General features: G+C 36.7%; 1 protein-coding gene across 3 annotated transcripts in view; it reads left to right on the forward strand.

The window, feature by feature from the left end:
- The window catches only part of CACNA1S (calcium voltage-gated channel subunit alpha1 S), a 71,658-nt gene extending 46,124 nt beyond the window's left edge, over positions 1 to 25,534 (forward strand). The window contains exons 29-45 of one of the 3 annotated variants that reach the window (XM_039323252.1): positions 885 to 941; positions 3,232 to 3,282; positions 5,612 to 5,752; positions 5,923 to 5,988; positions 7,844 to 7,935; positions 9,110 to 9,269; positions 11,985 to 12,112; positions 14,042 to 14,138; positions 14,900 to 15,002; positions 15,837 to 15,938; positions 16,136 to 16,260; positions 17,195 to 17,323; positions 19,382 to 19,590; positions 20,999 to 21,066; positions 21,340 to 21,443; positions 22,250 to 22,369; positions 24,898 to 25,534. In XM_039323252.1, coding sequence (XP_039179186.1) covers positions 885 to 941; positions 3,232 to 3,282; positions 5,612 to 5,752; positions 5,923 to 5,988; positions 7,844 to 7,935; positions 9,110 to 9,269; positions 11,985 to 12,112; positions 14,042 to 14,138; positions 14,900 to 15,002; positions 15,837 to 15,938; positions 16,136 to 16,260; positions 17,195 to 17,323; positions 19,382 to 19,590; positions 20,999 to 21,066; positions 21,340 to 21,443; positions 22,250 to 22,369; positions 24,898 to 25,059 — 1,914 coding nt within the window. In that variant the 3' untranslated portion in view covers positions 25,060 to 25,534. The remainder of the gene's footprint in view (positions 1 to 884; positions 942 to 3,231; positions 3,283 to 5,611; positions 5,753 to 5,922; positions 5,989 to 7,843; positions 7,936 to 9,109; positions 9,270 to 11,984; positions 12,113 to 14,041; positions 14,139 to 14,899; positions 15,003 to 15,836; positions 15,939 to 16,135; positions 16,261 to 17,194; positions 17,324 to 19,381; positions 19,591 to 20,998; positions 21,067 to 21,339; positions 21,444 to 22,249; positions 22,370 to 24,897) is intronic. The other 2 variants (XM_039323254.1, XM_039323253.1) reach the window with 2 other exon arrangements.
- Positions 25,535 to 26,651: the final 1,117 nt, after the last annotated feature.

Raw genomic sequence — 26,651 nt, forward strand, 5'->3', positions numbered from 1 at the left:
AATGAATCCTGGGAATTCTCTTGGTGGTCTTGGAAAGCATCTGATCTATGCTGACATAGCTTTTTTTTAGCCTGAGAACTATAGGGGTTTGACCTTGTAAAGTGCCAGCCATATAAGGAGATGCATAATGGCTTTCAGCAGGAAGCCAGCCTGAAAAGGAAATATTAAAATATCTGCATGTGGATGCTGTTCAGTTCATTTTGAACGAACATGCAACCATTAAAAGAAACATCATGAAATATCTTGCTAACTTTTGTATAAAGACAGTTCTTTAACTCTTCAATTGTTGTATTATTTTTATGTACTAGAAGTGTTATTTTCAGAATAACAGGGGGAGACGTTTTGAGAATCAAGTCTTTTTGAAAACCTGTCCGTGATAAGCCATAATAGGAATTTTGATGGGGAAGGAACATAGAGAAAGCCTGATACCTTCTGGAAGTACCCCAAACACATGACTACCTTTTGAAATTTAGTTGATATAATTGTTTCTTGGCAATTTGGCTGTAGCTGATTGTATGTCATGGACAGATATAGGCATCTAATCTTGGGACAAATATTATCTTATATGAATACTCAAATAAGTCTCTTGATTTCTCTTAGTTTCACCCAGATCACGTAGGAGATTTCTACGTTCTGCTAAAAACACTATTAGCTTAATGCACTTCATATCATTGCTTCTTATTCATTATTCTCCAATTCTTTCCTCCTTCCTCATTTCTACCTGTACATCTCATTGTAATTCTAACGTGATTCTTTCATGATTTCTCTGGGAAACACCAGTGTCCCCGTGCCCCCATTTCCTATTCCTTTCTCTCTCAAAATCATTGTTTCCAGTTTCTCTGTTTTTAAAGTGCACGTGGCTGATTCTGTTATTTTCTTGACAGACAATTCTTGTTTCCAGTGGTGGATTGTACTGCCTAAGCGGTGGCTGTGATGGCATTGTAAATATCAGCTGCATGAAGTTGTTGTGGACACCCTTTTCTTCCACATTTCCCTTTCCTACTTTTCTAGATTATTTCTTCTTGCTGTGTGCTGCCGTGTAAAAGTGTGAGTTGCATGCAACTAATGTGCAAAGCGGGTCTGTAGGAAAACAAACTGATCCTTTAGAAATGATGCTGATAGTGGAGGGGAACTTATTTTGTTGAAGAATCGCATAAGCACAGTACAGTTTTTTTGGATGAGGCTCTTCTTTCCTAGTTTACTTTCTACGGTGTACATATCTTATTTCTTGGTGATCAACGCCTTTCCATAGGAATGGATTGGTGCAATGGTGCAATCCCTTTAATTTTCTCCCTGTAAATGGCTAGGAGAATAATCTTGAAAGACAAGAGACAAAGGTCTGGTAAAAGAAACTAGACAAAGGTCTGGTAAAAGAAACCTTGAGTCCAAAGCAGGAATGGGGGTGGAGAAAATGCCTCAGTTATTGACCCTCCCTAGTTCTCCCTTGTTCTCTGCAAGGGGAGAACTGCAAAATCCAGGGACCGGGGAAATACTTTCAGATTTGAAAAGTTCTGTCACTGTAACTTTATAATAAAGGTAGTATTAATGGTTATGGTTTCCTGACCTGGATCACCTTGAAGGGTTGACGCTCCTATGAAATATACTGTATCAAATTTATCCCTGCCTACTTTTTTCAGCTTCTGTGTGGTTTCAGCTCTCCAGTTAAAGGTATATACCTTGTTTCAGGGCAAAGCCATGAAGGTATAAATCTGGCTGTTCATCACATCCTTCCCTGATTGTAGTTCCTTCTTGTGACACTTTTGGTTTTGAGTCTGCAGTGTTCAAACTTTGGAGGATAATGCAGAAGAATTTCATTCAATAGGAAGGTCCTTTTGGGGGGCAGTTTAGCCCATGGCAATGCCAGTTCAGCATTAGGCTTGGATAGCCTTTTAGAACAATAGATAATATTCAATACATCTGTGCATGCAGCCTGTTCCTTCCTTCCTGTCATAATGTGACTTTGATTACATTATTTAATCAAGCTCACATGATGACCATCCACAATCCTTTCAATCCATAGGGGCTTTCTTTTTTTCATTTGGATTTCCCTTTCCATTCACTGGGCAAATAGTGAAGGTACAGAGGTACAATGGATGTACATGAAGATAAGAACAACCATGAAAAAGAAGCTTGCTCAGCATTTGCAATTCTGTTGCCCAGGAGTGGTGTTGGTATTGCAGCAATATCCAGTGCTATCACCATTACCTATAGTCTTCTGTCCCTAGATTACAGATAAACGGGGAACAAAAGTAATACAAGTAAAAGTTTAGTGTTGATATAGAAAGAAAAGATAAGAAAAATAGAAAGAATAACAAAATACATTTCATTATCCAGCTCATATAAACCTATTTCCTTTTAGTATGGACTGCTACCAAAGCAATGATATTAAATCATGTAATATCTGTGCTTATTGATCAGGCTCAATGTAATTTTACTGAAAAAAATAGAAGATACTTAAAACTGCTGAAACTGAAATGGACATCTAAACAGTGCTGCCAAAGTTCATAATTAATTAATTACTTTATTGAGTAGCCCATGGGCCATATCATGGTGCAGAGTTCCAAACACATGTTCATAGAAACAGCTATTGTATTTTTAATGTAAAAAAAGTCAGCTGCAATGGAATTTTTATATTAAATTTGATCAAGTTTATTTAGGACATCAGATTAAGAAACTGATTTATGAATTATGTTTTTCTCTCCAGAAGCATAAATCTAGGAATCAGTTTTGTAACAGATGTATGCTACTGTAGAAGTAATCCATGAAAACTGCTTTGCAGTTCTGAGTTTTACTCTGCATTGAATATGTGATATTCTTGTTGCTGTAATCATTATGCCAACATATGCCCTATATTAGAATGCATATACAGAAAAAAAAACAGATGAACTGTTATGATTTTCCAATAATCAAGCCATTTAATGTTTCCTATCGTGTATTTTTCCTTTCTGACAAGTTGGATCTATACCGTCTTAGATTTCAATTACTTTCTTTGTTTCAGTAAAAGCCAGCAGTTCATCAGTAATATAGTATTATCCATGATAGAATTGCTATGTATAGCACTATAATAGTGGCATGAATCTCCATCCTGTATTCTGGTCCCTCTGTGTCAGCATGAAATCAACCATGTAGTTTTATCCAGTCCCTTAGTTTAGCATGTTGTTGGTCCTGAGGCCCTACTTCTACTTGTATTGCAACCATTGCCGTGTTCATTACCATGGAATATATTCACAGACCAAGCCACTGGCAGTCCAAGGAGCCTACAACAATGGAGATACATCACAGGTAAATGCTGCTTTATTGGTTTTTTAAAATATATTTACATACTGTACTGTCCGTAAGCTTCCAATGTGCCTTCCAAAAATGAGATACAGATGAAGAACAAGTAAAAGAATAATATGGGAGAATTAGTGAGATTTTATTAAAAGCTGCATGAAGTAAATAAAAATAACGATGGGAATATAAAATGGTGATTGCTTGGCACTGAATAAATAATAATGATAGTTTCACAATAGTATTTGTCAGACTACTTCTAGCAAGCTGGACTGGAAACAGATAAATTAGTATTTCAGAATACTGGAGCTCTGATAAATGGCTTCTATTAGAAAAGCAAACAAAGCTATTATGAAAGAATTCCAGCGATTCCTGTGTATCAAATACACATCCCAGTTATCATGAAACTAAGGTTCAAATTGTTGTGCCTCTTGTGAGTTTGTGATGTAATGGTCTAGAAGCCACTTTATTTGGGCAAAAGGGATGATGTCCAACTGACGTTTGGTGCTGAAATGATTTGAGAGCAGGCTCTTAATAAGAAGCTGCTGTCAAATATTTTAAATAATAATAATAATAATAATAATAGTAAAGTTGGAAGGGACCTTGGAGGTCATCTAGTCCAACCCCCTGCTTGGGCAGGAAACCCTACACCATTTTGGACAAATGGCTGTCCAGTCTCTTCTTAAAAACTTCCAGTGTTGGAGCATTTACTGCTTCTGGAGGCAAGCTGTTCCACTGATTAATTGTTCTAACTGTCAGGAAGTTTACCACAGCTGAGACTCAAAATTGTATAGGTGCGACATACATAATTCGTTCAGACTTTAAAAACCTACCTTAAATGCTAAATATAATAATAGGATTTCGGTAAACATTACAATGTCTTTGGGGAAAAAATGTCTTTTTGTATCTAACTTGGTAGGATCTAGATTCTTTCAAGTAAAACCTGGTGGGATTTAAAATACAAAACGCTGAGAATTACTGCCTTAGTTCCACTTGTTGTACCTCTGAGGCTAAGGGCATCTGGAGAATAGCTTCATATATGTTCTCAGTACCTGGATCGATTAGTATAAAAGGAGGTATCCCTTCAGATACCTGGGTCCTATTCTGTTTTGTGGTTTGTTGAATATTTACAAAAATTCAAGCACAACAAGAATGATCAAGATAGATGAAACAAGGTGAGGTATTCTCAGTGAAAATATCAGTAGGCAATGGATCTTTGATAGCTCCAATGAGTCTGGTTGGTTGAGTTTCTCTTATATTGAAATATATAATAAACAAACGTTGGCCTCATTGCAGTGTTTTATCCATTTTACGAAAATATACTCTCAGTACATAGTGCTAAGCTATAAACCTTGATTTACAAACCACAATGGCTGGATTCATACAACACACACACACATACATACACACACATATATACACACACATACAGTATGTAATTGTCTCCATACATCCTTTTTGAAGGAGGTGTCTGAATCCTTCTGCAACCTCTAGTTTAATTTTGTGGTCTTGGACTGCTGCAAGGAAAGGGAATTGGAGATTCTGCCAAAAACACATAATCTAAAACAGTGATCCCCAACCTTTATGGCTTGGCAGGCCAGTGGGGGGGGGGGAGAAGGGAACTGGCCCATGCAAGTGGTGGGCTGGCCCGTGCAAGTGGAGTCCAGTTGTACAAGTCAAGCTGCACACACGAGTGCCAGCCTGCTGCTCTCACAGCCCACTTCCAAACCAGCCATGGCCTGGTAATGGACCACAGCCCTGGGGTTGGGGACCCTGATCTAAAAGATGAATACCAAGTCTGTGTCCTTCAAAGAGTCAAAGGTCTTTGAAGATGAACTAACTGATATTTCCATGGACATCTCCTCTGTTCTGAATCAGAGGGCTAAAAGTCAGTTATATAAAGCTTTAAAGCAGGATTGAGAAACATTCTTTATGCCTGGGAGTCATATTCAAGAAGTACTTGGGGCCAAAATAGGTAGTACCGTAAGTAGGTCTAGAACAGCAAAATTGAGAAAGGCCAACATCTCTCCTGTCATAGAAATATCATGTCAGCCTCTTCTCTGCAAATAAACAATAGGTTGTAACCAGTGCTTTTTTTCTAAAAAAAAAAAAAAAAAGTGCCGGAACTCACACACGTCATACAACCCACCTTGCCTACCCTACAAGGTTCCATCCAAAAAAGGTGCCAGAACTCCGTTCTGGACGTTCTATGAGAAAAAAAGCCCTGGTTGTAACTGTCTTATTGAGGGACCCCTGATGAATACAAGAGATTCCTCCAGTGAATAAAGTTTACTTTCTTCTGTCTGCTTCTTCCACTGCAAGAGATATGTTCTTTCCACAGCTCCCTGCCATAGATCCTGATGACAGCGGTCGTATCTCCATCACTTTTTTCCGGCTTTTCAGGGTCCTAAGGCTGGTAAAATTGCTGAGCCGAGGAGAAGGTATTAGAAATTTGCTCTGGACATTTATCAAATCCTTCCAGGTAAGTACATCTTACTGGATGTGCAAGCTCCTATCCAAGTGAAGGAAAAACCTAAAAAATGGGATTGGACTGGGTGAAGTGGAAACAAATATAGCAATTCAACCCCTTCCAATTCATAGCTGAACTGCAGTTGTGTATGATCCTCAGATTCTTCTATACTTTATCCCCAGGCACTACCTCATGTGGCTTTGCTGATTGTAATGTTGTTCTTCATCTATGCTGTGATTGGGATGCAGGTAAGCAATGCAAATAAACCCATGCATTACTTTATTGGACAATCCACCCCTAAATCCCAGTGATAAACCATTTAAATGGACAGAGAGATACCTTAATGTAATTACCTTACTTGGATTCTTTTTTTACCCTCAAACTCTATTCCCCCTTTTCAACACATAAGTTAAAAAGTATTGTCAGGGCTGCATGTCATTCCTGCCTGGACCTCCAACCTCTTCATCTTCAGCAATGTAGCCCCCTAATGGTCCCTTCCTTGGTTACCTCTTTCATCATGTGACTTTTGGTAGGCCTTCAACTTACAACCATTTGTTTAATGACAGTTCGAAGTTACAATGGTGCTGAAAAAAGTGACTTACAACCAGTCCCCGCACTTACAACCATCACATCATCCCCATGGTCACGTGATCAAAATTTACAGTCTTCCCAGGGGTTTTCATCAAGCAAAGGGAATGGGGGAAGCCGGATCATTTTACTTTATTTTTTGATTTCAATTTAATGATCGCATAATTCATTTAACGACTGAAGTGATTAACTAGGGCCATGGCAAAAAAAGGTGATAAAATTGGGCATGACTCACTTAATAGTTACGCCGCTTAGCAATGGAAATTCCAGCCCCAGTTATGGTGGTAAGATGAGGACTACCTGTACAGAGATTAACCTGCAATGTGGGCAAGAAAGACGGAAACTCAGAGTGATTCTGTTTCCACTGGTGAGTTTAATGTCACTTGGGATATTCTTCAATAGGACTTGGGATATTTTCAGATGGGGAGTCCTAGCATAATCCTTGGGTACTTATTTCTATCCTTTTTTTTCCTTAATGGTGTTTTGTGGAAAGTAAAAAGGTGAAAGAAACAGTAAAAAATATAGGAGAGTTACAAAGGGAAAATAATCCCTTTGTTTCAGAAAATGTGAGAAAGTGATGGTACGATGGAAACATCACTTGGAAGCACTTGCTGTTTCTTAATGGAGGATTGCAAACACAATTTTACTTCCCTGAGAAATTCAAAGGAAAGGGGATGCTTCTAGGCATGGCTTTTACCATAAAAAGGCCCAACAGAGACTCCACTTCCTCAGGGTCTTGCGGAAGAACAGAGTAGAGCAACGATCATGACCTTCTTCTACCAGTCTATTATTGGAAGCATTCTCACACACTGTGTCATGGTTTGGTATGCTGGCTTGACAGCCACGGACAGGAAGATACTACAGAGGGTAGTGAGCATGGCACAAAACATCGTGGGCTGTTCCCTGATACCACTGGATGACATCGCCAGGGCTCGTTGCCTTGGTAGAGTGAGGAAAATTCTCAGGGATGACTCACACCCTGTGGGTACCTCTTTACTCTCCTACCATTGGGTAGGAGATATAGAAATATAGCCAGCCATACCAACAGGCTGAAGAACAGCTTCTACCCATGGGCTGTCAGGCTCTTGACGGGACATAATTTTATGCAGGATAGACTTGTGAGGCCAGTGTGCTGTGCAATTAGCTCACAGGGTGTAATAGATTGGTGGGTTTGTAGTCACTGTGAGTTGTGCGGGGGGCACGGAGGGAGGCTCAGCCAATTTCATTGTATACATGTTATACTTTGATAATAAAAGTTCATTCATTCATTCAAATGGAACCTCTCACAGGGCACTCGCATGTTTTTATTGCTTTTTCTTTCTCTTTTCCCCTTATTACAAAAAAAAAAATTGTTCCGGTTGGACCCAGATGTTTAAATAAGGAAGATGTCACAAGAAGCCCTACACCTAAATTAAATAGCTCAAGTAGAATTCAGTATGAGCAAAGCATCAGGGAATGGTCACAAGCTGCAAGGTTTTGCAGATAAGCCTCTAACAACAGCATGTTCATTTATAGATGTTTGGGAAAATTGCACTGGTAGATGGAACTCAAATAAACCGGAACAACAACTTTCAGACTTTCCCACAAGCAGTGTTGATGCTATTCAGGTCTGTATCATTTCAGCTTACTTGGTTTATAGCTTATTTTGAATAGCCTTTCCTCCCTTCTTATTGGTGGCATCTCCTCTCTTGACAAAAGACCCTTTAAGATCCCAAAGTATCATATTCAAAAACGTGGCCCTGTGTACATTTTCTATAGATATCAAGGTTGATGTTAACATTAGCATGAATGTGTGGTTGCTGTTCCAACAGAGCAGGCATAGGTTAGCTACATTTTAAAATTATATTTTCACTTTTTCTGGTGCTGTAGGGGGCATAGCTGGTCATACCGGTATAATGAAATCACTGGAACAAATGGGCCAATTTTTTAAATGTGATTTGGGAGGCTTTAGGTTAGTTGGCTAAGAATTACCGAGATAGTTTAAATAAAATGGTTACGATGTTTGAATAAAACAATTCCTGTTTAAAGGTTTAATTTTCAACAGTGCTATTTCCTACACTTTTCAATGCCACTGAACCAGCCAAATATATACTTCTGTTTCCTAGTGTTTTGTGGTAGTGAATCTCCCAATTGGTGGAAAAAAGTAATGCAATGGTTCAAATAACAACTGTTCCCAATATTTTGGGAGGAATGGGGAGTAAACTCAACTGTAACTAAAACACTAGGCTAGAACCAGGAGAGTACTAGTTCTGCCTTAGGTATGAAAGCCAGCTATGTGACTTTGGGCCAGTTACCATCTCTTAGCCCAACGCCACAGAGTTGTAATTGTGGGGAAAATAGAAGGAGGAAGGCATATTGTATTTATTTGCCACCTTGCGTTATCTATAAAAATAATAAAGGCAGGAGATAGATAGATAGATATAGATAGATAGATAGATAGATAGATAGATAGATAGATAGATAGATAGATAGATAGATAGATAGATAGATACAATTATCCCAACTGTCCTTGAGGTGTTTTTGTTTCAATTTCTTCCAGAACATTTGACCATGAATAAGTAAATGAGAACTGCTATTGGAAAGGGTAGTATGTATGAATGTGATTATAATTCCTGCAACTTAATCTAGAAAAAATTAATCTAAAAAATTATTCTTAATCTAAAAAATCCTGACTGATACTACTTTTAAAGGTTAATTACATCCGTGAATTATTTTTATAATCCTTCTGGGTTAGGTTCACATATAATATTATGCCTTGCCTTAATTTCCCCTTTTCTCTAGGTGTGCCACAGGTGAAGCCTGGCAGGAGGTCTTATTAGGTGCCAGCTATGGCAAATTATGTGACCCTGAGTCTGATTTTGCTCCTGGAGAAGAATATACCTGTGGTTCAGGCTTTGCTTATTTCTACTTTGTAAGCTTTTACATGATGTGTGCATTCCTGGTATGTTCTTTCCCCCTTTCTTTCTCGTATTAGGCTGTTAAAGTATATTGTGTGCATCCAACATATATTTGCAATATACTGTATAGATAAATGGGGCATTATCAGAACAGGAAGTAAATGCAACAGGTGGAGTTCATTCAGATATTGAGTTATTCATAATTGAGGAAGGAAAATATTTAGACATGAACAATAGGTTGAAAAGAAGATAGTGCATTTATAATCATAATAATAATCTTATATAGGTAGATTAATAATTTAAGTGTGGCATGCAATGAAAATGGTACAGCATTTAATGCTCCTGATCAATCCAACCAACGTTCAGTACAGTATTCATCCCATTCTCCCTTTTGTTCTCCAGGTTTCCATGCCACATCCTCTCCCAAACAGATATTCCATGCTCTCTTGTTTCTGAGCATTCTCATTCTTATTGGGCTGTTTAGGTTTGTAGTTTAGATTTCTTTTTCTACAGTTTTCTCCATACTATTGCAAAGCTTGGGATTCCTTCCAGAACACAAATACCTCCCTGTAACCATGTTGGTTACTTAGCCACCAGAACTTAATTCCTAAGTTCACATTTAATATATAAGTTTCTACCCTTATCCAATGCCACCCCCATGACGCAGATGAGGAAATCAGACTGACTAGATTCCAGTACATTAAGGCTAATGTGATTTGGAATGGAAACCTTTTGGCCTACAATTCTCATTTCCAGGGGTTACGCTGTAGCATGTTAATGAAACGTACATTAGGGGTCCTTGGTGCTCTCTGAGCTTGCTTGTTTCCTTGCAGACATTTCATTACCCAAACTAGGTAACATCATCAATGCTGGTCTAGTTTGATTTGCAGTTTGGTTTTTCTTTTCCCAGCATGTCTTTAGGATATATTCTAGACCTAGTTTGGATAATTAAACTTTTGCAAGAAAACAAGCAAGCCTAGAGAGCATCAAGGACCTCTCATGTCAATCCTGAGCTACAAATATTCTTCTTTATTAGAAATGTACATTACTTTCATTTCAAGGATCCTTTTGTGTCTGTCATGTGGGGGTAGGTAAATCTGCTACATCTTCCAATGCCAGACTCCAGTTATTGTAAATATTGTGCCAAACCAAGTATGAAGGGTAAAAACAAGACCAGAAACAGACTGTGTGGCATTTTTTTCCAGAACAGTAAAAGTTATATGGAAGCAGTGTATGTGATATAGGCACTGTCTGGACAGTTTTTTTTCTTGGTTTTATTATGTTTCAACACCTGCAAAAACTATTTGACCAGAGGTAGAATAATATATTTGTAGGTCATGGCAGCTACTGCTAGTGTCTTTCTCAAACTGCTCCTAAGACATGAAATACATGAAAAACAAAGGCTATTTTTTTCCCCAGGCTGTCCCAGCCACTGCACATAGTTCATTTCATTAAAAATGATGGCAGGCTGTTAAAATGCTTCCATAAATTAGTGTTAGGAACTGCTGACCACTAGTCTCCAGAGCTGTTCATGGTCTATGATCCTCAACTCCACTGAAATGTATACTTAACTAAACTGACCATGAAGCCAGGGAATATTAGGTCACAGTTATCAAGATTAATTGACTTCCTTTGGTTGTGAAGGGTGATTAGAGGTCAACTCTGGAGTAAAAAAAGGAGGGAAGTTTGCTTGCCTTCATTCCTTTTATAAGGCTTAAAAAGATTAGCAAAGCCTTGCTTCTATCTGTTTTGTTAGTTCCAATAATGTTAAATAGCAATAGCACTTAGACTTATATACCACTTCATAGTGCTTTACAGCCCTCTCTAGGCGGTTTACAGAATCAGCATATTGCCCCCAATAATCTGGATCCTCATTTTACCGACCTCGGAAAGATAGAAGGCTGAGTAAACCTTGAGCTGGTCAGGATCGAACTCCTGGCAGTGAGCAGTTAGCTTGCATTACTGCATTCTAACCACTGTGCCACCATGGTTCTTAATATTGCCCCCATATCGGATTTCACATTTGTTTGAATTTTCTCAAATGTCCAGACAGATAGTTCCTGAAGCAACATTATACTGCAATAGAATGGTAATTTGGAATATTCCTTTTCTTCCCTTATTTAAATGTACTTCTTCAGTACATTTTAGAGAAGGAGGGTAGCCAAGTAGATGAAATGAAGCAGGTTGGTCCATTGATCCTGGTTGCAGAATCAGACCCATGCAATGGGGGCAGCACTTTTGTCACTACCACACTTTTGCAACAATTAGAGGGAAGCTACTATTAGAAAAAGAAAGAAACTTGCAATCTGTGTTCTTAAAACTCCTTTTAACTGATAAATCCAACAACAGGATGCATGTCTATCTTGGAAAAAGTGGGCTTTTTGATTCTGCCTTGGTGTGACTTATATTCTTTGATAGAGTAATTGGAAGCATTTAAGAAATTAAAAGTTGAGGATCATTATATTAAATTATCATTTGTGCTCATAAGAATATCCTTTTATAATGATCACTTTTCTGCTTACGTCCTAATTACTTAAGTTAGTTGGTGTCTAACTTGTGAAACCATCCAGATACACGAAAGCCAGAATTTATGGAAATATTGTTTTATTGCCTGATAAAAACCAGCCAGTTAACTTTTATAACACAGTCAAGAGTTTAATACTATGAATCTCTCTGATGCCAAAGAAAATCTCTTGATGGTTAGGCTCCATTGTCTGCTGTCATCTTTCACTAAAATGTGTCAATGCATTTCTCCTTAGATTATCAATCTCTTTGTTGCTGTCATCATGGATAATTTTGACTACCTCACACGGGATTGGTCGATCTTAGGTCCCCATCACCTGGATGAATTCAAAAAAATCTGGGCAGAATATGATCCTGAAGCCACGTGAGAATCTCTCTATTGGTAGATTGCTGTGAATTGCTCCACTGAAAATGAAAAGCAAGCTCAGTGGGTTTTTTAAAAAAAAAAATTATCTAAAATGAGCATCTGAAAGGTGTTCACTTATGTATCTACAGGATGAGAATGGTGATACTTTTACTTTGCTTTCAATCTATTTCAGCTTAAATGGAGAACACTAATCATAAGACACTTTCTTGGAATACTTGTGCATTTATTTGCAAGTGTGTTTATAATGGGAATATTAGAGGGATATAATAAAATATAGTAACATAATCTAAGAGGGAGATTAAGATGCAATTTTATATATTGGGCTAAATTTCCAATTTTTGTTTTGAGCATTCACTGCTGCTTATATCTCTAAAGTTTCCTGTTAAATTGTGGAGTCCTTGGTGCTCTCTGAACTTGATTGTTCACTTGCGGACATTTTATTACCCAACTAGGTAACATCATCAGTGCTACTGAGTGTGGCATTTGATTCCTGTTTATATACAATAGGTTGCCTTGCCACAAATGATGGGAGTTTGCTTTTCTCCTTGATTGCTCTTTGACTAGGTTATTCTTTTCTGCTTGATTGTTTCTCTGCAATTAATCCCTGCTTCTCTGGGTGTAGGCTGCTGGAAAGGACATACTCTGGTCTTTTTGTTTCTTTCTTGACATTTTTAATTTAAAAAACCTTACAGTGCACCAAGGATTCCACAGTTGAGTCATGAGCTACATATATTCTCTTCTGTTGGTTTCCAGTTAAAATGAATTGAGGATCCATTTGTTCACAAACAACTTTGCTAATCAATATTATAACGATATTGAACAATAAATTTAGAATGACTAGCTGTTCTGGAGACAGAGGAAGTCCTGATTATTACTTTGCTGCATTAGGTGTCAAAATGGATTTTCCAAGAATAAGTATCATCAAGGACCGTTCATGGAATTATAGGTGTTCAATATCCTTTGATAAATAATTCTTCCTAAGAGTTATCTTTCACAAGTTATATTTTTATATCACCAAAAAAACATGTGTTCATCATACAGCAATGTGCTGAAGTGCTGAAAAGATTTTACTGCTTGAGGCACACAAGAGATTGTCCTCTTCCAAATCTGTATCAAGAACAACAGTAGCTTAACTATTTCAACATGGGGTAGTGTTTTCCATTATATCTAATACAACAAGCTAGTGTAAAAGCCTGATTGTATAAATCTGTCCTCCATAGAAGATCAAACAGAAGGCTGTCGCTACTACTCCCAACACTCCCTTAATGGGATTGTCTGACTTTTCTAGCCAGTCTTGCAAAGAAACTCCATTGAAAGTTAAGATTTTGAACTAATGTTTTGTCAGAGATATGGAGATATGGAGACACTGACTGGGGCAATATTATGGTAAAGTATGGCTTGTTTAGCAATGTTTTACTGACCAAATCACTATTGCCTTGACTCATATCATATGCAAGCCATAAACTCTGCTATGCAAACTGCAATGACTGGGTCTGTATTAAATGCTGATTCAAACAACCATGTTATGGCTTTGTGGGATGTGTGAACCAAACAATGCCCTTTATCAATCTGCTTATATTGTTTTATTTGCATGTCACAATCAGATTTGTAAAGAATATCAATCTACAAGGCTTGAAAGGAATTGAGAGATTCCTGGAGTTTGTATAGCTAATTTCTCAGTTTTGATTTGCTACATAGGGAAAATTATCAGCTTCTTCCAGGAATACTTTTTGACATATACTGTAGATCATGGACGATGCTAGCTGATCAAAATCCTAAAACAAAAATGTGTGCTGATTCACTTTGATTTAAAAAAAAAAATGCCAAGGGGACATTAAATTGTGGCCTTTGACTTCTGAATTAGGGTTCAAAGTTCTATTTTTGCATCATATGTATAAAATATGACTACCTTTTGTTTTACCTCAGGGGTCGAATTAAGCATCTAGATGTGGTAACTCTGTTGAGACGAATCCAGCCTCCCCTAGGGTTTGGGAAATTTTGTCCACACCGTGTGGCTTGTAAGGTAATTGGATAACAGAGAATATTTCCTTATCAATGATTAACGGTCTGGAGACAAAAACATATGAAGAACAGTTGCAGGAATTGGGTATGGCCAGTCTAGAGAAAAGAAGGACTAGGGATGACGTGATAGCAGTATTCCAGTGTTTGAGGGGCTGTCACAAAGAAGAGGGGGCCAACTTATTTTCCAAAGCACCAGAAGGCAAGACAAGAAACTAATCAAGAGATGGAAACTAATCAAGAGAGAAGCAACCTGGAATTAAGGAGAAACTTCCTAACAATAAGGACAATTAACCAGTGGAACAGCTTGCCTTCAGAAGTTGTAGGTGCATCATCACTGGAGGTTTTTTAAAAAGGACTGGACAGCCACCTATCTGAAATGGTATAGGGTCTCCTGCTTGAGCAGGGGGTTTGACTAGAAGACCTCCAAGGTCACTTCCAGCTCTGTTCTGATTCTGACATTCAGTGCTATGTAGACCCAATCTCATTTCTGTTCTGTTGCCCAAATGGCATTGGAATCCTCATAGGAATGAAAGACTGGTGCTCCATTCTGTTTCTTAGTGTCAGATAAGATTGTAATGAATATTAAAATGGGTTTATATATGTAGAAGCTGTGATCACATATCATACAAAACTAGGATTTTTTTTTACCATGGTTAGTTGAATGAATTAAAAATAAACCAGATCGTGAAATAGTCCTACACTATACATAAATCCAACCATAATGTTTTTTCTTTCTGGCTTATATTTCTGTGTGTTTTGCAGCGCCTAGTGGGCATGAATATGCCATTGAATAGTGATGGCATGGTTACTTTCAATGCTACACTCTTTGCTCTGGTGAGAACTGCTCTCAAGATCAAGACAGAAGGTAAAGAGTGGGAACTGCCAATGTTATGTCATGAATAATTTCACTGCATTCTCTCGTAGCTGTTATTATTTCATGAATGGGAAAGAACATTAATCACCTTATATACCAATAGAAAAATAGCTGACACTAAAATCCATTACTGCACAATTACATAAGGCCAACAGTAGATGCTATAAATCAATAATAATTAATACCTTTCTAGTGCATTTAATCATAAAACCTCAACTAGTCAAGACTTCATCTGTCATAAATTACAGTAAGTAATTTCAGTAGGGATCTGTGCCAACACACTGCTCCTAGAGCTTTAGGGCTTTAAAGAACCTGAGTTTTCAAAAAGCAAATGCTAACAAGTTCATCCATGGCTAGGATTATAGAAGATTTGAACCACCCTAATATTTAAATTAAACTTTAGTTGCAGCCTCATTTAAGTAAAATGAGCCACTCAACACCATCGGAAGTTGGGTGGCTTCTCAGTTTAAATAAGTGAAGAAATTTTATACAAAATCAATCATGAAAGAGCCACAGGTCAGCAACAGAAAACATACAGGGGTACTTTGTTTCCCATGCTTCCACAAACTGAGGTTTGGATATTCATTATTGGTAAATACAAACCAGAGTTATCAATGATAAAGGACTTTGAGACTTTATTTGCATTTTGAGTCATGTAATTCTATCTGGAAGAGGACTTTTGGAGAATATGCAGAATGATAGAGTTTTTGTCCAAGGTTTTTCAAGTTCTATTTATCATGGCTTGATTTAGTTAAGCTACAGTTGAACTCTGAATACTAAGTTATGTACTGGTATAAATCAATTTGTATGATGGGTGCTTTGTAGGTAACTTTGAGCAAGCCAATGAAGAGCTGAGGATGATTATTAAAAAAATCTGGAAGAGAACCAGCATGAAGCTTTTAGATCAAGTCATTCCACCAATTGGAGGTGAGTTCTCAGACTACTGTATCAAGAGACTTTTGATCTTCATTTCCATGTCTAGTGCTTGTGGAGAAGCTTTTGACTGATCTACTTACAAATTCTCATAAAAGTTAATGTTTAGAGAGTAGCTTGGTATGTGAATTCATACATACTATACCTCTCTTGCATAATTACAATGCCTTAATTTGTATATATTCCTCTAGATGATGAAGTTACTGTGGGAAAGTTTTATGCTACTTTCCTCATCCAGGAGCACTTCAGAAAATTCATTAAGCACCAGGAAGAATATTATGGATATCGTCCTAAGAAAAATGCTATTGAAATCCAGGTAAGTGGGAAACTGATATGAGAAATGCTGCATATTTTAACAACTTCTTAAGAAGCCAGTGAACGTTGCTCTCTTTTGGCACTGGGCTTAAAATTTTATCCTGGGATATTTGCATGTATTATGTGCATTCTCAACTTATGTTTTGGGGTTCTTTTAAGATCTGTGTACTAAGTAAGTGCTTATAATCAAGCCTTTCTTCAACACTATATGTTTGCTCTGGTCTGAAATTGACTCCTTTATACAGCATGTGTGAGTCTATCCAAACCTGAGCAAAGTGTTAGGTACCATACTATTCTTCAATCGCTATCACACACATGGAGAAGGAATGAGCTATAAAACAATTTCACTTTCCTCCAAAGTTTTGATTTATGGTTATGTTTAAATCCAGTCTGTCTTTAAAGAGGTTCTAGAATTTGTGTTTGGTGTGCTTAGCAATTGATAGAGCAGGATTAAGCAACCTAGATGTTAGATATCAACTCATATTATCCCTTAACTGATATAAATAATGCAATGGAACTGTATATAGCTATCATGATTCGGAATCCAGAAAACCAGAAAAAAATAGATGGCAGCAAAGAAATCATATTTAAGATTGATCATGCTACATTGTAAAGAGCCTTAAAAATAACAACCAACATAACTGGGTTTGGAGCCAAGAATTAGTGTTATTCTGCAGCGGTGTGATTGTCTTGCCAACAGTTGAATTACTGCTTTCTGCCCCAATTCCTTTCTATCTAGTTGAGTCATGTTCAAAACCAGCAGCATCACATTGGTTGCATTACATTTGTCTATCTGAGAGGTGATCAGGAGAATGAGGTTGAGAAGAGAAAGTTAATAATTCTTGGAGGATATATAGTACCTGCTCCATCCCTTTCTCACTTTGGTATGAATGGCCCCTTCCAATGCTAAAGGATTCCACCTCACTTCTAATAAGGCTGGCTTAAGGACCATTGAAGAGGAAGCTGCTCCTGAGATCAAAAGAGCAATCTCTGGGGATCTGACTGCAGAGGAGGAACTTGAAAAAGCTATAGTGGAGGCAGCAATGGAAGAAGGCATCTACAGGGTGAGTATAAGTACAGAGGATATTAAGTATATAGTGGATATAGAAGATGGTAGAGGACAGGAAGACCTGGAGGAACATTGTCTATGGCAAGGATAGGCAACCTCGGCTCTTTTATGACTCATGGACTTCAACTCCCAGAATTCCCGAGTCAGCATAGTTGAAGTCCATGAGTCATAAAAGAACCGAGGTTGCCTATCCCTGGTCTATGGGGTCGCGATGGGTCGAAAACGACTTTGCAACTAACAACAACATTCTTTAATTTAAAAGGTCCCTTATGTTCTATCTACAAATTGCAGCAAACTGTATTTTTGCTGCTGTGACCTATGCTTTCTTACAGGTCATTCCCTCTTTCACGTTTGCATTCTTCCCCACATTAAAATCATTCATTGCCCAGAAGATATACAGTTACCTTGGTTATAAGTATCAGAATTATAATGGACAGAAGGGCCTTTGCGCTCCTCTTTATTTCTAAATTACTACTGGTGGTTTTTAAAATTCCTATTAAAAATGCATTCATCGTTCTGCAGAATGGAGAAGAGAGGGCTTCATGTTGTAAGCATTCCTTCTGAGCTAAATGAATATCCCTTTGCAAAATGGTCAGATACATGCATATTTATCAACACAAAACAGAAGTTTAGTAAACCTATGTAACCTGCACACCTCTTATGCACACCCTTCATTGAAGCTAATAGAAAAAAAGCTCAGTTTTTCTGCATCAATTTTATTTTTGGTTACACTAAAATATAATTAAAAGAGAAAATCCTGATATAAATTTAAATGAATATTAAAGTACTGCATTATATTTTATAAGCAGCACAATTTGCAATTCAGGAGGACCATCAAAGATACCTGAATAAATTCTTCATAAGCCCATACTGAATGGACTGGTCATATTGATATTGAAGTTTTGATTATGTCATTATATTTTTATTGATTCATAAGCTTTGTAGATCACCTAGAAGACTTAGCTGATGAGAACATAAAAAGCCACACAAAATCATAAAGAAATATAACATACCTCCTAAGATAACACATATTTCTCTGCAGTGGATGCAATTTGATAGTTTAAAATCGTCATCATCCAATCCTACATCTTGAAATGTCTGATACAGACCGAAAGGGCAAGGGAGATTCTGCAAATTCTGAAACTCACTTTGCTCTATCACTCATATCGAAGTTGGAGAATTTTTACATTTTCCTTGCAAAGTTGGCAGGGATCTTAGTGTGAAGTTAACTATTGCTGTCACATTCCTTACTGCACTTTTCACACTTATTTGGTCTCTTTGCTCTAAATAAAGCTTCTCTATATTGGCTAAGTGAAAATTCCAAGAAGATTCAGAGTGTAAAATTTAAATCTGTGTTTCCCTGTAAGGCTATTCTCCTGTCACAGCACTGCATCATTTCTCAGAAACAGGCAAACTGAAAACACTTCAAGTAGTAAATGTAATATTTAATCCTTTGCAAGCTGTATTCTGTGAAACTCATTCTCGATCAAATAATTGCAAAACTTCATTATCAACAAGCAACTTTTCTTTTAATCGTTTAAAATGTACAATGAAATTTGTTTCTCGCTGAGGCCAACAACACATACACACAATCAGATGGGGGAAAAATTATACACAATTTGTGAATCTCAACAAATTTTGTATTATGCTAAAAAAAATTCTAAATAACATATTTAAGTGACCCTGACTCTTCAAAAGTTCAGCAAGGTGGAAGGTACACCTGGAATCCTTTGGCCTTATCCTACACTTTTGCTCAAAATTGTTCTCCGTTGTTTCTCCTGAAAATTATGTACCACAAATAATAATTTTAAATTGATAAATTGAACTTTTAGGGTTCAATTTACTGTCCCACAATAAAATGGTGTGAGGGGGAAAAAGGTTAAACAAGTTAGAAAAACACCTTTAATGTGTAGCTTGATCCTTAGCTTATCAGAAGCGTGAATTCTTGAGTTTCTTCAGTTTCTTCAGCTTCTTTGGTTCTCTACTGTTGAAACACAAAATGGCTTTAGGAGAAACCAGGTGACCATCTTTTCTTTTTCTCCCTTAAATTCAGAGAACAGGGGGCTTGTTTGGCCAAGTTGAAAACTTCATCGAGCCCAGCAGCCCCCTTCCACCGCATATGGCAAACCAAAGGCCTCTGCAGTTCACCGAGATGGGTAGTGAAGAATTAGATTCCCCAGTATTCATTGAGGACTTTCCACCCACAAGAGGCACCAATGTGAACAACAGCAACAATAATGCTAACAACAGTGCAACAATACAGTAAGAACTAAAGTTGGAATAAAAAAATAGGAATATAGGATCCAAAATTGGATAGTAGCATTTATTTCAGAAGAATACTCTGGTATAAATTATTACGTGGGACCTGGAATGTTTTAAAGGAGTCCTTTTTCCAAAATCATACAGGATGAAACAGTACAGCAATCTAACAAATTGTGTAAAAGAAAAATAATGTTTTATGAAAAGGACTCTGCATTTGCTACAAAAGAAATAAATCAGGTTGCCTTAACCAATATTTCCAGGAATCCTGACATTATAGGTTAATTAGCTTAATGATCTCTCTGTCTGTCATTGGAGTCTGCATATGTCCAGTGGCTGGTTACAAGGACTTAAGTTCTTCACCAAAGGTTTATGGCCAGACTCAATTAGGACAGGTCTTATTAGGGACCAGTAATTAATTAAAGAACATAAAGTACAATTAACCAGTGGAACAACCTGCCTCCAGAAGCGGTGAACACCTCAACACTGGAAGTTTTTAAGAAGAAACTGGACAGCCATTTGTCTGAAATGGTATAGGGTTTCCTGCCTAAGCAGGGGGTTGGACTAGATGACCTCCAAGATCCCTTCCAACTTTATCATTATTATCATTATTATCATTAAAGTAAGAAAAATAGTTCTGGAAACAAAAGGATATAGACAGTTGAACAGAAGGATCTTTTCTGAGACTATTGCTTCATTTATTATTTGAAATTGGGATTAGCGATGAAATGGCCAAAACTGCTGCTGATGTCAAATTTTTACTGTACTATTAAAAACCAAAAGAAACAACAAAAGTATTCCAAAAATACTTTTTCAGACTGTAGAAATTATTGTAGAATTATAATAACTATTTTGGTTCAGTATACATAGATGTAAATTTGAGATGAACAATCCAACTTTTGTATATTCTGTAGTATAATGCACTCATAATGATTGAGCAGGAACAAAACATTTGAACTCTAGTAGAATGCCCAGTCAAGAATAAAAGCAAAAACAAATTGGCATTTTCAAATTCTGGACTACATTACATCAAGAACTGGGGTTCTTCATGATCTCCCACAAGTCATACTGATTGTGCAGTTCTTACTATGGTTTCACCTGAATTCAACCATTCATAGTCAGTCTTTGGTAATCAGATTTTAAGGCACCATCATATTTTGTAAACTGGAAAATCACAAATTGGCAACTTACAGTATTGCATCAATTATGTTAAATATACACAGATATACATGAAAATAAAATGGAAAAGACCAGGGTATTTCATCAGCATCTGATCAATATCCCAGAATAGTTAGTTTCCAAGTATCCAGGATAGTTTATTACATTTCACTAAAAAGCATAAGCAAATGAACACTAATTAGTTGATTTGGACAGGGTACTGTGATTTAATCATCAGTGTTTTGCTTCCCAGGATGACATATGAGAATGAATTGAACAACCAGAAGATGGTACCACCATTTCCTCTTTCGTTTCACCTCAGTGAGTTCTGCCAAACTTCCTTCTGTCAAATACACTCTTTCTTGTCCAAATAATGCAAGGCTGCCCTCAACTAGGAGATACTACAGGATTAGTTTCAAATTCTCTGTCTTTGGGGCTGGGAGATAATTGTTGCTCTAACAAAGGATCTATGTAATTCTGTGTATTTACATATTTCTAGATCAAGAGGTATTAGCCCAGTAAAAATATTATGTTATTTACTTGTAGCTCAGTTGTATACAACTGTTATCATTATATCATTTTTCTATTTCCCAGTCAAGCAATATTCTATTCAAACTGAAAAGCAGCAAGACAAAATGAGCAAATTATCAGTAACCAATGTCAGGTGCTCTTCAGAACGACAATTTTCCACTCAGCAGGTAAATGTAAACTCAGATCGTTTAAGTTTATTCACACTTGATTAATTTATCCACATTTGACTAGAAAAGAGACTTACAATTCTATCAGCAATTGACCATAATGGGTATGTGAGTAGTTTCTTCACTAAAATATTTTAGGTTTCCTCAGATATTGCTTTTTTCACAATTAGGAGAATATAATGGATTTTATATAGTATCATATTACTTTCTTTATATCTAAGGTGCTATAAAGCTTCTTTCAGCAAAATATCCCTTATAATATCTATTAAAAATTCCTATTTGCAGACTCAGTCTACTTTATTGCTTACTGTTAAGTGAAGGGTAACCTAATATTACCATTAAAACAGACATTCTGAATTGTCCATAATTTTCAGTTATTCATCCAACTTAGAGAAATTTCATTTCTGAGCAGCAAAACAGCAGTATTTCACCATATAAAGATGAAACTATGAAAAATAATGGAAGGAAACTGATAAAAAATGTTGGAGGAGCAGCTTAAAAATAAGAAATTACATGAGAATGTTATAACAAGCTATTTTTCTGTTGCGTTGAACAAGCAGTGGTAAAAGGAGCATGAGCTCAGAGCATTTATGTACATATCTGGGAAGTATAAATGAAGTGTTTATATTTATATATATTGCATATATTGTTTCTAACACAGCAAACCGAACCACAATGTCACATTTAAAAGGATGGGGGGAATAGTCACACCTTGCATTTTTCAGGGTTTTTCTTAAACTTTAGCAGTGAAGTCAAAGGATTTTCATTCAGATAGCTTCATTTTTTTTAATCTACAATTTCTCAAGAATGCTATCACTCAAGATATAGATCATGGTGAAGTTTCACCATCTACAAGCAACAGTGAAGAAAGCACTCCAAAGAACTCAGAAGCCCCTACCCCAGCCACTCTTCAATTCCTTCAAGAGGTACACCAGTGAGCATCATCTGCCTCTGGGCAGAAAATAGTTGAGGACTATATAAAGTCCAGGATATATAGTGAATAGGAATATAATGTTTGGGTTCATGCATTACAGTAATCAATACTTTGCTTATCTATTGCTTATTAAATAAACCATAACTGGTTAAGTTCACCCAGATTTTAAACACTGAAAAACTGCAGTGCCTGACTCTGAATAACAGACTATGATACAAACTATTGTGTATGAATCACAGTAGCTGGGATCTAGTTTAGGGTGAATGAAAAGGATAAATGAGGTAGGATTGGCTTAAAATGTCAATAATTTTGAAGCAGCTCTACCCTTATTTTTTTTAAGTAACTATGTTATGCCTTAGAAAACTTCAAATACGCTTTATTCAAGAGCATAAGAGTTGAATTAAAAAGCCCCAGGCTCATACTATATTCAGAGGCATTGAGGGGGAAAATTGCATAGGACTCATTAAACAATATGTTAAAATTATGGAATTTAATATGCAAAAGTTCCTTCACTAAGTGTAAATTAATGGGGCAGGGGAAGCTAGTGTGGTTTTTTTTCTGTTTTTTTTTTCAAGAACATAAATCAGACATACCAAAGTGATCATATTCCATGGGTTTTTCTATGACTCAGTCTTACGCTAAACTATAGGATTGTGCAGGGTTTCAGAGCTAGTTTGAATTGGAAGCAGTGTTTTGGAATAGGAGCATGGATACAGTCCCTCTCTAGAACTCATTAAAAGCATGACAACTTTTCTATGGATTGTGTGGCTATTGTAAGAGAGACACTGCTGCACTTATGTGATGAGGTGCTGCAGTCATGTATTTTGAACCATCCTCCTTGAACTGAATCTGAAATATTGCACAGGCCTCCTTAATAGGTATTATAGGAATTTCTTGGAGAATACCAGATCAGCCTAGCCAAAGTATTGACTGAAATTTCCTAGAAACTTTCCAAATACCTCAGAAAACTCTGTGTTGTATGAATTCGGTTTCCCTTTAAAAAGCTGACTAAAAGTCAAGGTTGGGCTCCACTATGAATCGCAGGGAACCACCCTGAAACTATCCTTAAAGGATAAGATTCCTGATATATTTTAATAAATAAAGGCTGTGTTTTATTTTGAACTGAAACTGACTTTTTTCTGATTTAGTGCTGCTGAATTCTTTAATAAATGAACAGAATTGTGGTGGAAGTTGATTTATCCTTCTGCCTGGCCTGGGGAGTGGTCTTATCCATACGCTGGCTGCTGGGATATATGCTGCCTTGGTTATAAATCTCATAAGTACTGTAGTGCCATTTAATTGATTTCTGAAATATATGACAAAAAGTTCTCCTTTAGGGAATGGAGGTACAGATGCCTCAGATTGTAAAAGGGTTGGAAGTTGAAATACTTCTGTCTCATAAGGCTTTTCTATATTTTTAAAATCGATATAAAAGGACAGTTGTAGTCTGCCCTTATCCATAAACAAGGAGAATTCTTTCTGATCACAGGAGAACATTCAGCCTTCCATTGTCATTGTGAAGTACTATTAAGGGGGCGAGGATTCTGAGACTTGAAGGGACATGCTATTTGGGGAACTTGGGGAATTGAAATTCCAAGTTTGCCAAGTTTAAAAAACACTGGCTTAATGTATAAATTGGCCTTTTTGTAAATCAACATTGGTTGTATTGGGGTTCATGTCTCTTTTTTTTAACTTCCCAAACACTCAACTTTACTAGTTAAAGAGATGCAAGCTGAATTTACACATCATACTAATATAGTATGCCAAATTTTTTGTTTTGGTTTAACATGTATTAATACAGGCATTGTAGTGAACTCAAGAAATCAAATTAAGACTTAGAATAGTATGTAAGCCAAGCATTAGTAAATGCTTAGTTGCAGATCCCTGCATGGGGGGAGGTTTGAACCATAGTCCTCATTTAACAACCACTTGTTCAGTGAGGATTACATCACATTACAAGTTACAATGGCATTGAATGTATTTACGACCATTCTTTATAGTTGTGGCTGTCATAGTATCCCTGCAACTCATGATAGTGATTCGGACTCTTGTTAATTGGCTTGCAATTTTGATAGCCACAGGGTCCCACAATCAAGTTATCGTCATTGGCGCTCTTCAGTGCTAGGTTCCAAAAAGCAAGTTCAATGGGCAGGAGGTCATGACCGTGCCTAATAACTGTATGGGATTGACTTAACAATGGGAATTGTCACAACTGCTGTTCTAAGTAGGCATGTCATGTGATGTGCTTTACAATTGCATTGCTTACCAACTGAGTTGCTGATCCAAATTGCTATCATTAAGTGAGGACTACCTTTAGATGATCTCAACAATACCTTCCAGCGGTAGGATGCTCTGCAATACTTGAGAAGAACAGACCAGTCCCATTCATTAATCCAGATGTTTAAGTATTACTGAGGTACAAAATTGAGTTAGGTATTTGATTTAATCCTTAAGGCATATTTTATTTTTACATTTAGCTTAGATAATACCCAACTAATCTTTTTTCCCTCTTCAATGCAGGCACTGGCCTCTGAGGGACTTTGTTTCCTAGCGAAAGATGATTCTTTTCTGAAGCTGACAAGAGATGAAATGGTTGCAGCCTTCCAAGCAGAGCTGACAGATGTGGAAGACATTGCTGCCATGCTGTTGGAGAGACAGAAAAGCTCAGCTTCCTCTCTGTAAAAGGCCTGCCACATGGCCATTCCAGATACCAAACTGTTTTCTTGGCAGTGTTGCTTTATAGTGATAGCCACTTTTGTGTTTTTGGATGATTACCATGAAAGTACTACACAATCTGCTCATGGTGGCCTGATTGATTTCCAGCCTGACAGGCCAGCAGAAGAGGTGGCAGATGGAAAAAGGGAGGGGCTTTTTTTTGGCTACCTTAGAAGAGATTTTAGGAATGGATTCCCAGAGAGGTTTGCACAGGTGACAATAGAATCTCTTGCTCGTCCGGGTCTCTATACATTCATAACATCTATAACTTAGACGGATTATTACATAGTACCAAAGTATTGTAATATTTCTTCCTTTTGGCAGTTTGGCGAGGATTGTGAAAAATGTTTTAAAATTATATTTGGAGAATCTGGAGAAAAAGCAAAAATGATTAAAAACTAACACTTTCAATAAACAGAACATCTCCAAATGGTTTTCCTTATTGGCATACGTTAAACTTTATTGGTATAAAAAAATAATTGATTTATTTTAAACTTTAAAAGATTTGAATACAGCATACACATAAAAATTATAAATGATTGTTACAAACAGTGAAATTGAGATACTGATCAGGGTGTTTTTTTTTTAGTATATATAGACACTCATTCACACAATCCAAAAATGGGGAAGACTTTTACTGCTTATTTATATTAAATCTTCAAACTATTATAAAGCCATTAACAAAATATATTGCTCAAAAAAATAAAGGGAACACAAATGTATAGGATCCTATACATTTGTGTTCCCTTTATTTTTTTTGAGCAGTATATATTTTTCCTAGTACAAGGTACTTCAGTATTGAAGTATATGTCTCAACATTCAAATTAAGCTTTATACATTTTAGATTATTCATGAATTTGGACTTCTATCTCATTTTATTCCTAGGGTTCATAATAGTTTGCAATTTTGGAACTCCATTGAAATGCAAGGACTTAAATACATTTAAATTAAAACATTCACACTTTAAAAGGTTAGCTGTAATTTCCAAATCTATATTTAGAATATTGTTCAAGCTCCAACTGTAGTGAGTTAGGAACTCTCTAAATTTAAATTCCAACTCTTTTAAGTTGGAGAATTTAGATCTTTAAAGAACTATATATTCTTGGTTTATATTTTTTGTTGTTTTAGATTATTATTAGGCTTGCCCAGTTTTTATAAATTTTTAAAAATCACATTTTGCTTTAATAATTTAGTAGCAGCTTAATCTGCTAATTTTAGCATGTGAAAGATGGAATATCAATGATAAATTTAAAACTTTTTATCTTCTGATTGCTGTACATAAGTAAAACTCCTATGAAAGACAATATCCTTTTTTTCCTCATCAGTTAGCAGCTCTGCTATGAAAGCAGCCAAAAATAGCTAAATCCTTTTACAAGGCAGCAGAAGCTATTGCTTAGCTGTAGCTTTCTGTCCACTGCACCTGCCACGTCATCTTCACCTTCTTTATATATTAAGAATCTGGTCCCTGCAGCCAGCTTCTTCCAGAACAGGTTTCCTCTCAAGGTTAATAGATATTCAAATGAGAAATTATGCATCCCAGGAGAGGTATTGAATCAACA

Source organism: Crotalus tigris, unplaced genomic scaffold, assembly GCF_016545835.1.
Source record: "Crotalus tigris isolate CLP2741 ecotype Arizona unplaced genomic scaffold, ASM1654583v1 scf7180000024167.7108832, whole genome shotgun sequence".
Taxonomy (NCBI): domain Eukaryota; kingdom Metazoa; phylum Chordata; class Lepidosauria; order Squamata; family Viperidae; genus Crotalus; species Crotalus tigris.